Raw genomic sequence first — 13,531 nt, 5'->3', positions numbered from 1 at the left:
CATGGATAGATCAGTGGATTCATACTAGTGTGAATGGAGAAAGTGGACAACCACTGATTAGACTAATGATCAATATGAATACACACCAAATTCCTTCACTTCTTTTGAGCTATCCCTTGATGGGATTCTGAGGAGGGATTTGAAAAGGGACTGCACTCAAATATGATTGTTATCAGATACAAGTATACTTTCATTGAAATTATCATAATTCAATAAATCATTTAAATGAAGCTCAGATATGGGTGTATGTAGTGAAATGAACCAGATAATTAAACAAAATATTGCAGTAAATAGATGATGAGATCCAAGTGTCCTTTTATTAAAATCATAATAGTTCAATAGATAGTGGATTCTTCATGAGAATGAGATAAAAGCTTGGTCATGTGTGAGTGCAAATGAATCAGACAGTTAGAGAAAATATTTCAGAATTAAACCAATGACACGTGTATCTATCTTTAAGAGAGTCCGGTAATATTTGACCAATAGCCAATGGACACCTACCAATTCTTTTTCAAAAATGTTTTTCAAAATATCAAAGAAATCACTGGGTCCATCACGCCTTGACATCATGTTGATTATCTTGTTTTGGGACAGGTCCAAAGTTTATCATAGATTCATTGGAACCTACAATCCAATGAGACAAATCTTTAGCCCAACTGGGTAATCCACGTATGATCCACATCCAACTGGTATAAACTGGGACATAGATATCAGAGCTTAGATGTGAGTCTAAAGCTTGAATGATCAATTTGGCTAAATCATGAGGAGCAACCGGAGGTAAGAAGAACCTATTCTGCGGTTTGACTACGTATGATGATAGTCCAGGAGAGTAACACCTTATTTAAAATCATCACGAGTCAGTCAAACATTCAGAAGAAATGTAACTCACGCTTTTCGAACATCTTCGTCTCCAACCTTCCCGGACAGACTAATGTTGTTCTGACTCGAGGGCAATGATGTCTGGATACGCATAAAACTTTAGTAAGCGATTGAACGAAATCTCTTGTGGACCGAATGACATGGGCACTGACCTTGAATCGAGTTCCTGTCGTAAAGACTCATGTAAACTGATTGAAGCTGCTTTAGAAGCACAGTAATCTGAGGCTTGACTGATTCCTAATGTTCCCAAAACAGAAGCGATTGTAACCTGACCCAAATATGCTCGACATTAGATCAATTTCACAGATTTGATTAGAATGTAGAGAGATAGAGACTCAACGATATGACCGGTGCCATTTTTTATCATCTGAGGTAAAAAAGCTTTCAAGATCAGAAAATGAGATATCACGTTTACTCCAAATGACCTGTGGAGAAGATTGAATTAAAAATTGTCACAGATCATCAGATCAGGTTAGCATTCTTTCTTTGTGTATCGTTCTTCGTTTACTTCCATCTCATATTCATTATATTTTTCTCGACCATGAAAAATCAACGTACCTTTTAAGGTCATCAGGTTGGAGATCAACGATCAATTTTCCATTCACAATACCTGCGTTATTGATGACGATGGTTGGGTCGCCTATTTCTTTTTTGATCCGGTCTGTTACTTCTTCTACATTTTTTGGATTTGATACATCGCAAATGAAGTGATGGATATCATCTGCATTCAATGATCCCGAGATTTGATCCAGTTAAAGGTTTGAAAGTAATGATTCGTGACGAATAAGTATCAAACAAGGAATATACTGACGGTATGTCTCTCATGAAAGAATCTCACATTCAAGTCCCTCGCCACTATTCACGAACGGCTTCACATCCAACACTACCACTGTTATATGTTTCATAGCAAGTGTTTCTGCTATGACTCTACCTAGCCCGTCTGCCCCACCAGTGATAAGGACGATTTGTTCAGTCCAATCAATGCGCTCCGGCCAAAAAGCCCATGTACGATTTCGCCAAGCTCTTGAAGACATAATTAAAATCCATCGAATGATAACGAACACGAGAAATCTCATAGACGATTGATAAAGTTCAGGTGAGGATTGAGCAAGAGCAAGAACAGGGAGCCACATGGTGAAGAATGGAGACAGAAAAGTCCGCTGGGCAATTTGGAAAAGGAGATCGAAAGCTGGATTGAGATTAAATGGATGCGATCAGTCAAAGCTGGAAAAACAGATACCAATAACAAAGTAAAGCAACTGAACTTATGGATTGAAATATGGATTCGCCTGACATCGCTTGTGATGTAGGTCAAGTGGTGATATGCGGTATCTCTAAAAATCTCCCAATCTTGAATCTAGTGGAGGTCAGAGAATCAAGCTGATGCTTGATAATTCCGTACGTGAACACGGAGGGGAAATATTTTTGAGGCTCAATTAGCTGTAGTATACTAAGCTTCTATTCGTGCGGAGTGGTGTTCAAAGTTGAGTTGCTGTGAGCTTGAGAGGTCTTGGCTCTTCAGTTCAAAAGTTTAACGGTGATAATTGGCAAAGGTGGGGTGCACTGTGTATAATGATCGAAATTTGAACGTGACTCTTGGTGCCCTTCGCCTCAAACACCAATGAAGGAATTCCCACTTCGAGTCTCAATTGAATATCAAATCATCATGGTTCTTTATTCCTATCTCGGTAGTTGAGCATCAGCAAATGATTCTTTTAATGTCGCTCTTTGGAACCGCCATTTTGCCACTCAAGTCAACCATTCGCGATTCTTATCGTTGTGTGTGTATCCATGTGGATGAGGATGTATATAAATGATAATATATTCTCGAGATATTTGTCGTTTCAGTGGCAACGGAACAATGGTGAACTGCTCGAATGACAGCTGAATTTCCTCAGCGTCTCCACGTCCTTCACACGCTTTTGTCTTCTCCACCGCTCGCGAGCCAACAAATCGCAATGTTATGACTACTCACACTGCGTTGTATTCACAAATTGCAACCCGAGAAATCCTTCGTATGAATCCTGTTTCGTCCCAACATCCTTTTGAATCAAAAGCGGGGATATAAATGTTGTTCGTATGTACTCGCAGAGTTGCACGTAGACCAGCCTAGACCTCACTCCTCAACGCGCCGCCTATGTACAAAATAGCCGACGAACCTCTGGAGTCTGGATGCTCGATCGAGTATTGGTCAAGCACAAGCAGAATATCACAGTCCCGTTGACACCAAAAGATTCGGGATAGACTTGGATAGACTGAAGTGAACTTGGAGATGCAAAAGGAAACACGTTGCACACATCTTTTGCCACCTCTTTGTCCTTTCCTTAGGGTAAGATCGAAAAATCAGATGCATGTTGCCGAAGGACTTTCGGAACATGTTGATCATGACATCATTCAGCTTATTTGCACATACGCATACATAGGCAGATTATCTCCAGACTCCCACACTTTGGCCTTGGGTGCGAGCCTCGAGGCGCGCGTGTATTGTAGAGCGAGAAGAAAGGCGCGCCTTTTTCGAGCATGGTGTCTCCTTGGGGGACTTTGATAAGTTTACTCCTTGCCTTTGTCTTTCATCCCTTCGTACATTTCATTGCTCATCGCTCATCGGCATCATTGATCAAGAAATCCTTTAAAGGTCGGATGTTGTCTCAGAGACCATGCCCATTCCCTGACCGATCTCGACAAAGTTCATTCGACTGCGACTCCAGTCTTGTGATTTTCTTCGGCTTCCTTCATGATGCAGCTATATGCATGTAGCTGTAAAAGACAGATGAAGATCCCACCTCGCTCACAATGACATCTTCGCTTTACAAACCTCTGATGAACATCGGTCTACCGGAATACACATGATGTGTTTGATAGCTTAGCTATCACAGGGCCTGATTATAAAGGCATCATTAAGTCGCCTGGCCATCAAGGCACCATTAAGTCGCCTTGTCACTGACACTCGCCAAGCACCGATTGGATACTCCTTGAGGTTCGGTCGATCGCAACCATAACTTTTTACCAGACCCTGATGACCGACATACACACCTCGCATCCCGGTCACGTCTGAATAGCTCTTTGCAGAGGTTCATTCGACGCGTATAAATGCGTCGCAACTTTGGTTGTTTTCTTCTCCATCTCGAATCTTTTCTCAACCTAGACGATACATTGTTCCTTCGACATTGAGGATGTCGACCCCCACGCAATCAGCTTCGTCGACCGGTACATCATTTATTAAATATGTTTATTTTTTCATTATCCTATGTATATCTTGTACCAAAGCCTCACAGCCCAACAAAATGTCATACGTGACCCACGAACGACGTTCGGAAAATCCGCTTTGGATTCGAAGCAATCAAAAATTCCTCCGCCCCGATAGTCACTTTAAAATCCGATTTGGTTTGAAGCAGAGAAATCTTGAAAAACTTTCATCAGAACTTCACCGGGTCGCGTCACCTGATTCGACTGAATACGCCGAGCATTGGACCAATGAGCAAATCATGACCTTTTTCCAACCTGCTCCAGAGAGCCAAATCAAAGTGCAAGAGTGGTTGAAGGATGTACTAGAGGAAGGCGCGGATATTCAATTAAGTGCAGGTGGTGCTTGGATTGACGTGGACCTGACGGTCTCACAAGCCAATCAACTTCTCAAAACCGAATATGGAATTTACGACCATCCAGACGGAAATGTTCATATAGGTAATTTGAATAGCGCCCACTTATATGCCTGAAGAGATTTCCAGCTCTTGACACCCTTTTCTCCTTTTAAGCCTGTGAAGAGTACAGTGTTCCTGAATATATATCAGATCACCTCGACTTGGTGATTCCTTCAGTCCACTTTGACATGCGTAGCAACAAGGGTAAAATCGAACAAGCAAGCAATCAAAAGAGAAATAATAAACGCAGAAGCACAATCTTCAAGCGAGAGATACATTCCATAGATGTGGCACAAGGAAGTCCTCTGATTCGAAAACCAGTTCCAAAACCGCAAATAATCAACTCAGAGTCCTCCGACCCCTTTTCCACCTGTGATCAAACTACAACGTTGGACTGTCTGAAGTAGGCCTTTGACATTCACCCAAAACATAACGTAGCCGATGAGAGTTGCGATATTGATCATTATAAACACTTTCTCCTATCCAGCGCTCTGTATCATTACGAGGATTATGTCTCGAAATCAGTCGAGAAGAACAGCATGGCAGTCGGTAAGTTTTCCTGGGCTGATCTTAAAACATGAGCAATTGATACTAACTACGAATAATTTAGTCGAATACAGCCCTAGAGCTGTGATATTTGACGATCTGGATATCTTTTTCAAGGGGAGTTTCCAAATAGTGATCATACCCACTCTGTGTACTAATTTAGCTATTTGAACTTGTAGAGGTACTCCCCCAGTATGATCGGGCAAAGACCTGAATTAGTGTCCATTCAAGGAGGTGAATCTCGAGGTTTTCAAAATCATTTTTCCTTTTTGCATCGCTCTGATATGATCTTTGATTTCAAAAACAATAGGTAAACTTGATCAAACAGCGCAGAGTTACGAAAATAACTTGGAGAGTAACTTGGATCTCTCTTACGCAATGTCCATGGTCCGACCACTCAAGGCGAGTTTCAGTTTCAACATTCATCAAGGGTTTAGTTGCTGATTTATGAGTTTATCCAGGTCCAACTTTACCAAGTTGGAGATGGTATCGCAGGTTCCGGATTTAACAACTTGTAAACCTCAATCACCCACTTCTCTACATCTTTCGCTCAATTCAAAATCCGCTGATTCGCTAACAGGTGGCTTATCTTGACTTGAAATTATCCTCCAAAGCTTGGATGCATTGGATGCCACATATTGCCACGAAAAGCTCGACCCATCACAGGATGGCGTGTATCCTGGTGCGTCACATTCGACATGTTGTTCCGATCGCTTGAATGTCAAATAATTTACGCAATTTATTTTCCAGATCCCAAAGGATATAACAAACGTGACTGTGGTACCGTCAAAGCTACCCATGTTATATCTTCTTCTTACAGTGCGTGAGATTTTCAAATAGATTCAGTCATCCTATCAATTCTTGACATTATTTTGATTTTGACGTAGGTATGAGTGAAGCAGAGGCAACGCCAAATTATCTCAGAAGACAATGTGAGGAGTACGGTAAACTTGCGCTTATGGGTGTCACTTTTCTGCATTCATCCGGGTACGTCAGACCTATTCATGTATTTGTTCACGGGATCTATTCCCTGTCTGTCTGGTCAGGGGTCGTATTTCCTTTGAATCTGATATAAACGATCACATGCCCATTCATCAAGGGACTACGGAGTAGCAGGATTTCGGGGCAATTGCCTGACTGAAGACAATCGTGCATCTCCCCAAGGAAAGGTCAGTGGCTGAACAGGTCCCCTCCGCGGTAAAAAACTTACACTAACCAATGATGACCCCTTCATATCTTATAGAGGTTCAATCCGACATTTCCGGGTACATGCCCGTTTGTAACAATTATAGGGGCTACTCAAATCAAACCCGGTAACAGTGTTCGGGATCCAGAAGAGTCTCTCTCAACTTATTTTGTATCCGGTGGTGGATTTAGTAATCTATTCGAAATTCCAGAATATCAAAAAAAGACCCTCAAAACTTACTGGGATCTACATAGACCTGAATATTCCTCTAGTCAGTTCAACAATTCCATGAAGACACGCGGTTACCCTGATCTCAGCGCAAATGGGGCCAATTAGTAAGTCGGACTGTTTGATAGAGGTATTTGATCAGGGTTGGCGACTCAGAAATGAATTCAAACCTTGAAATACTAGAGTGAAATTGAATAACGTTTTTTGTTTGACACAATCAGTGCAGTTTCTATTGATGGACAACTTGAATTGGTATATGGCACATCGGCAGCAGTTCCTGTTGTTGCCTCGATGATCACACTCATCAACGATGCTCGGATCAGCATGGGCAAAAGTCCGGTAGGATTCTTGAACCCAGCATTGTACTCGGACGGATTTCGCGATGCTTTCAATGATATCACGTGAGTAGTATCATTCAATTATCATCAATTTAACACTCGCTGAATTATCATGTGGAGTATAGAAGTGGCAGCAATCCTGGGTGCACAACTCGCGGGTTTAGTGCAGTCAAGGTTCGTTCAAATCTCTATCACTATGCTTACATGAAGATTGAACATTTTATTCCCGCTTCTTCGTTATGATCATAGGGCTGGGATCCTCTTACCGGTATGTTGACATTTACGAAAACGATCCAGAAGCTTTCAAATTCAGAACAAAAGCTGACATATTCCTGAATGAACTTCATCCTATTGCTTCAGGCCTAGGAACCATCAATTTTCCCAAACTTCTCAATCTCTTTTCCAACCTTCAGTAAAGCATTTTCATTGGATTACAAGAAAATAAGTGTAGGAATACCAGGAACACTTTCCATCTCGCATCCTCTCACGCTCTGTGTACACGCTTATCGTTAAGTAGAGTATCCATATTACTTTGTATATCAGCAAGAAATGCACGGTATGGGGTAGTCATCCTTGAAATATCAGGTCTCATGCAAGCGTTTTATGATAACAACGAACTATCAGAATTGGGTGAAACTTCCCCTGAGAATCAAGGTTATTGTTGATTGCGATCATGAATATCGATTCCCCCTCTTAGTAGCAAAGAACACAAAGCAAATGATGATAGTAAAATACAAGAAAATACACTTTTTATGAATCCGGGGTAAATTGAAATAGAAGACAGATAAAACACAACCTAAATCCCAAACGAGAATGTGAAAAGTGAAGACAAACAGCCAGGTTCAGAAAGACTACATTCCTGATCACTTTTCATGAAGTATCAAAAAGTGGTCACAAAGATAGAAGAAAAGTAACAACGAGGATCAATTATGACACATCACAAAAGCAAATCTTATTGTGCAAAAATCTCCATGGCAGATCACCTTTCATTTCAAGTTTCCTTCTATCGAAAGCAATCACTTCAGGTTCTAAAGGTGGCCTAGAAGAATATGCTTGAAGGAGTTCCTTATTGACCGCATAAGGGAGACGGTTCCGCTGGATAGCACGCAATAGTTTGTTTTCTGAGTCATAAAGATAAATGAAGTACTTATCATAATTCCAATCTGCTAAATTAAGTCTATAGGATGGATCTACATCTGGATGGGATTCATCAAATTCCTCATCACTATCGGTATCAAAGACTCCTCTTTGCTCGTATGATTCATTATCCTCGGAGTCGGTTGTAGAAGACCTGTGGCGGGTATAAGTAGGATATGGCTTCCAAGTCTCGTTATTTGACATATCCAATCTTTTGCTCTCCTTCTCATTGATTTCTTGTCGAGCGGGTGTTGGTGTAACTGGTACTGGATCTGGGTATCGGATTCCGGGGGCAGTATTCCACATGGGTCTAGTGGACCAGGGAGTCGGGAGGATGCCACCGAAAGGGGCAATACTGGTGTGACGTGCTACCATACTAGTTAGGTGGTCTTGATTTGTTCGAGGGTTTATAGTGTTAGCGATCCAGCGATCAAATTCATCCTGGTCAGGTAGATGAGCGAATCCATCTTTAGAGATTGGTCTATACGATGGGCCGTGGATATTCTTCTTAATGTTAACTTCTGATTGCATAGCGCGAATTATCTCTTCTGAAGTAAAAGGTGATTTATCCGTAGACCAACGTAGATCTAGTTTTCGATTGGCTCCCTCCAGATTCCATCCACCTAAGATCGGAACTGTCCATTGATATAAAATTCCAGCCATAGAATCTTTGCTCCATGTAAACCCTTGAGAATCAAGTCTATCCATCAGAGAGTTGATTCTATTGATATGTGCCGTTAGATCATTTACGCTGCGATCAAATGTTTGATTAAATAAACGTGCCCAAGTATTCACTTGAGCTGTTCTTCCATTCGCTTCTTCATTTTCAAACAAGTTACGTATAGTCTTAAAGATTTCAAAAGCTGAAGGATAATCTTCAATTCTATCAATGTAATCCTTGATTGATTCAGGTATAGTTTCATAAATCAATCTAACTACTAATTTATCCTCTTCTCTACCTATAGGATCAAATGTATTGTGTGAAGATGAAAAGAAATGTCGAAGATTCAACATGTTATAAATCGCAAGATCAAGACTTTTGCTCCATCGATATAAATTTGTTCCATCAGAAGCGAGCTGTTCAATTGAAGGAATATAATGATAAATCAAATGATGCATCTTCTCTAATTGTTCTAATCTTGGATTATTCTCAGCATCAGAACCAAGCGCAAAAGGATCCGACATCTCCTCTGAGCGTGGTATATCAGTTGGCTTGGTGAAACCAAATGGTCTGCGGGAGTAACCATGATGAGGAAATATATCAGAGCGATGATTGTTCACAAAAGATGATGACTGAATGCCAGGGTTGTTATTTGACGTCGATCTCATCGTTACACTAGGATGAATCTGAGCATGATCAGCTATCGAAGCTTGAGCTGGAAGAGACCAGCGATTTTGGTGGCGAGTTGACATTTCAGCTTTGCTAATGGTAACCTTGTAGATAGAAGGAGAGGAGGTTTTAGAACTGAGAACGATAGATTTCTATGAACCAATTAAATATGGGGCGAAAGAATTTTCCGGACATTATTTTGCGAACAATAATGTACGGAAAAAGTGATGTTCGTAAAAATGCACTTTCCCCCGGAAAAAGTACAATTTCACGGACTTTCCATTTTTTTAGATGTCCGCAAAAAAAAGTTACTTCAAATATTGTACGTAAAATTGAATATTGGGTGCCCAAGATGTTGACTTTTCCAAACATGATCTCGCGAAGTATATACTTCGTGAGAATTTACGCATGTAAAAATGCATAATCCCTTGCATTTTTACAATTTTACGCGCGTCTGCTCACGTGCGTTATGTTACGTGAAAAAACACGTTCGCAAAAGTCGATACCAGGGAGGGATATGTACACTTTCACAGACATTTTTCGTCAAAATCACGAACAATTTTTTTACCAATTTGTCACGAGTTCGGTTTGAACCTGAGCTTGTTTGAGGTTCCAAGAAAATGGGCAATTCAAAGCTCCGGACACAAGAAGAAGATTAAATAAAAAACAAGTGAGAAAACAAATGAGAAAGAGAACGTAACCAAAAGGGGGACATCAATCCTTTGGAAGCAAGAAAAAATTTGTAAAAAACACATGAAAATCAAGAAAGAGGTGGACTACTTCGTCTCCTTCTTACGCTTTGACTTGCGCACCTTGCCACTCTCCTTTGACTCTTGACTGCTGCGCTTGACAGGCTCGTCAAAACCTTTTACCTCCTCCTCTTCCTCTTCAGCAATTGCCCAACCTTTCCATCCTTTCCGTTTCTTGGTCTTTCCTGAGAACAAAACAGTGGTTATCAAAAAAAGAATACGAATGAGTCAAAAGTAAAAAATCATGAAGGTGAAAACAAAGGAGCGGACCCGTATGGATTGGTTCTTTGTTTCCATCGGGAAGAAACAAATCTTCCTGGTTTTCCCCTACAAGGTGATCCTGATTTTTCCTCTTCGTCACTTTCTTGACAGTGCTGCCTACACAAAATAAAGCAAAATCAATTAAATACAATCAAAAAACATACTAGTAAAAGAGACAAAGTTAAGGAATCAAGAAGCAGAAGATAATGTCACACCCGAATGGTCATGTTCTTCGACTAAGTTTGGATCTTTCACGTTTCCAACCGCCTTCAAATTCAAACGTTGATCATGATCAGCGCCTTGGTCTGAATCATCTAGTGCACACTCTGAAGGAGTGAGGTCTTGCTTCTTCCTGCCTCTCCTCTTCGGAACTGCTTTAGGCTTAGGCTTATTCACTTTAGGCTTGACGATTGCAACTGCTGAAGGCAACGTTACGAATCAAATGAAAAAAAAGTACATGAGCTTTATCGAATATCATAGAAGACACAACAGTGAAAAAAAATTCACACCTTGGGGACGTTCTTCATCTACGTGTTTGTCTGAAAGAAATAGATCTTCCAACTCCACTATTCTCATAAGGTCTTTGCTGCCACCTTCCTGCTTTGACACATCCTTTGGGATGTCTGGGTTGTGTTGAAGTGTAGACTCTAATCCTTGCTGTGAAAAAGGCAAGTCGCCTTGTTGGTTGTCGCCGAATTCTTTTTCGATCTTGACGTTTGCTTTTTCAATAATCAATGCCTCCGCTGTTGTAGGCGCTCGAGAATACATCACCCAGTTCGTATTATTCATAGCCCCACCAATAGACACCAATTCCCTACTTTCCAAAGTAGCAATGCCTTCGTTTATGAGGTCATTGTGATACCATACACCGGTTAGACCACCAACTGTGCGTACCACCTTGCACCAGTAGTGACCCGCGGCGTAGAATCCACGAGCTCGCATCCAGTAGGTAACACCAAGAAGGTTCAATTCGTAAGGTAGATCACATTCATCGGTCATTCTTTTGGCTTCCTCAGGCTGAGTGGTTGTTAAGACCAGCGGGTCAATCGAGATGTACAAGTGAGGTGGTGGTGGATCGAATAAAAGCCGTGTCCTCTCGTATAAGGGGGGCGCTTGTCGTGGTAAAGATGAAATGTGGTCGTTCGGATCCTTGTTGAGTGGGCAGGCCAAACAGTGACGAGCAGAGACACGCCGAAGACCTTCTTCTGATGTCCAACGGTCAAGAAGGGCCGGCGTTTCTGAGTATTCAAATGTCTGAGTTGAACGACACCCAACACCAAAGTGTTCAGGCATCAGAGTGATACAATCCATCGGGACACTCTCATTCGTGATATGAGAATGATTATGGGAGCAGACAAGCTTGCGTTGGCGAGTCATTCGAAAAAGCTTTTGGGTGATTGGAGGCGCTCGTGGTTGTTTCTGGAGACCTTGACAATCAAATAAGCCTTCAAAATATTGCGTAGCTGACGCAAATTCATCGTATTTGAATCCACCAGGGTAGATAGTCTGGATTGCCGCATGAATCTTGTTTTGACCCAAAGAGAGGATTTGTCGGATGCTGCCGTTCTGATGTATTTCCCAGGTAGCTCGTGATGAGAAAAGATTCATTAATTTGTTGAAAATGTGAATTGAAACCCCCCTGGACCCGGTGAACCAATACGGTGTGTATAACGCGTACAGACACTCGGACATGGAGTTCATCCAGCACCTGTTCCGGCGCGTGGGAATCAACGAGCTTTGGAAACCTTGAAAAGTCGTAACAGGGTTACGGTCGATGTTGACAGACCCTTTGGGTCTGCCAAGTTTCTTCTTACTCTTGCTGCCAAGCAGAGCCTCTGTGGTGTCAGGTGGTCGTCCATCGTTCTTGGGTTCACGGCAATTGCGGGCTTTCTTTGCCCATCCAAGAATTTGGGCAACCTTTTCGTAGTTCTTAGTAGAACCATATTCGATGGTGACCCCACGTCGCAGGTCATGGTAGTCTCTCTCGAGGCTCATGACCAAAGCGTACAGCTGCACGAGCCCCACCTGGATGGAACAATTGGCATCCCTAAAATATATCATCCAAATGAAATGGCCAGGTTAAGTTAAAGTTAAACAAAGTAATAACAAAGGAACGGGTCATTTTCCCATACGAGATCATGTAATACACCCGGTGCAAGGATTCCTGAGCGTTGGTCGTCGCAGGCATATCGTCGTCCAGGCTGTCATCGTCAATCTGTTTAACTCTGGATTTAAACAACATGGCTTGCACGTCAGATGCATGCCACCAATCAATCCACCGCCTTGCTTTGGGAAATTCACGGCGTAATTGATCAATCTTCGCGTCAAAGGATGGATCTCCAGGTGTGTTTGGGTCACAGAGACTCATGGCCAGCTTTTCGAAGTCTTTCTGTTTACGTTTACGAAATGATTTGTCAGATTTGAACAATTGTATGGGAAATAAAAGATAAGCGCAAAGTACCTCATAACCCCTGTCAATAATCACATTATTTCTCTTCACGCGCGTGATCTGAGCACAAAAGTGTTCTTTGCAACCAGTTAACTTCGAAAGAGCCACGTTACGGTCCGGCTCATTGAAAACGTGCATATAAGCACCGATGAAACCATTCTTTTGCGCCATTGAAAAGTCAACAACTTGTCGAACCAAAGTGTCATGTTCCGCATCTGAAAATTATTGAGCATCTTTGATTTGTTGCATGAGTGTGGTGAAGTGCGCCATATAATGATCATCCGTGAGACCATTTAACCAAGTGATTTGAATTGGAATCCAACGGCGAAGCACCTCGTTGTACATTGAAGTTGAAAGCAAGTACCCATTTGCAAAAAATTTGTATGTAACATCTGACAGTAGCCCGCCTTTGTACACACCACCATCGACTCGAGCTAGCAGCTGTTCTGCCATCCATTCAGTTTGAAAAGTCATGTGGGTACTTTTGGGCATGAAAGATGTTGAAATCACACGCAGGCCTCGCCTGAAAGGCAGCAGAAACACCCGTCAGTGATCAATAATAATCAATCACAAAAGAAATGGTTGCTTACTCGACCCAGTGGATAAGATCCAAGACAAAACTATCACCTCCACCTGGCACATTCCTCGCAGGTATGATGCCATTATCCACAAGGATATGCCGGCGGTAGTATCCTAGGCAATGAAGATTGCTCAGTGCTGGATGGATGTTGGTCGCGGTCGTGATTGCAGCCTTTCCAGCAGGAGCTTGGCCGACCTGGCATTTGAA

At 41.9% G+C, this 13,531-nt stretch overlaps 3 protein-coding genes across 3 annotated transcripts; 1 reads left to right on the top strand and 2 right to left on the bottom strand.

The window, feature by feature from the left end:
• Positions 1-553: 553 nt before the first annotated feature.
• Positions 554-1,913, bottom strand: MELLADRAFT_33101 (uncharacterized protein; the record flags this gene model as incomplete). Its single annotated transcript, XM_007404861.1, has 6 exons — positions 554-804; positions 890-960; positions 1,032-1,147; positions 1,220-1,304; positions 1,438-1,600; positions 1,736-1,913. The coding sequence occupies 6 exons, from the start codon at positions 1,911-1,913 to the stop codon at positions 554-556; spliced, it is 864 nt and encodes a 287-aa protein (XP_007404923.1).
• Positions 1,914-4,163: 2,250 nt separating this feature from the next.
• On the top strand, positions 4,164-7,394 carry MELLADRAFT_46732 (putative aorsin endoprotease precursor; the record flags this gene model as incomplete). Its single annotated transcript, XM_007405385.1, has 14 exons — positions 4,164-4,563; positions 4,635-4,923; positions 5,075-5,217; positions 5,377-5,453; positions 5,504-5,580; positions 5,681-5,748; positions 5,826-5,885; positions 5,954-6,053; positions 6,166-6,235; positions 6,310-6,587; positions 6,702-6,881; positions 6,944-6,992; positions 7,068-7,086; positions 7,179-7,394. The coding sequence occupies 14 exons, from the start codon at positions 4,164-4,166 to the stop codon at positions 7,232-7,234; spliced, it is 1,866 nt and encodes a 621-aa protein (XP_007405447.1).
• Positions 7,395-7,745: 351 nt separating this feature from the next.
• MELLADRAFT_90744 (uncharacterized protein) lies at positions 7,746-12,915 on the bottom strand (the record flags this gene model as incomplete). Its single annotated transcript, XM_007404860.1, has 8 exons — positions 7,746-9,420; positions 9,843-9,920; positions 10,066-10,219; positions 10,305-10,412; positions 10,511-10,714; positions 10,805-12,342; positions 12,428-12,684; positions 12,757-12,915. The coding sequence occupies 8 exons, from the start codon at positions 12,913-12,915 to the stop codon at positions 7,746-7,748; spliced, it is 4,173 nt and encodes a 1,390-aa protein (XP_007404922.1).
• Positions 12,916-13,531: the final 616 nt, after the last annotated feature.

The sequence above is a fragment of the Melampsora larici-populina genome, assembly GCF_000204055.1.
Source record: "Melampsora larici-populina 98AG31 unplaced genomic scaffold MELLAscaffold_3, whole genome shotgun sequence".
Taxonomy (NCBI): Eukaryota; Fungi; Basidiomycota; class Pucciniomycetes; order Pucciniales; family Melampsoraceae; genus Melampsora; species Melampsora laricis-populina.
This window is presented reverse-complemented; position numbering and strand designations above follow the sequence as displayed.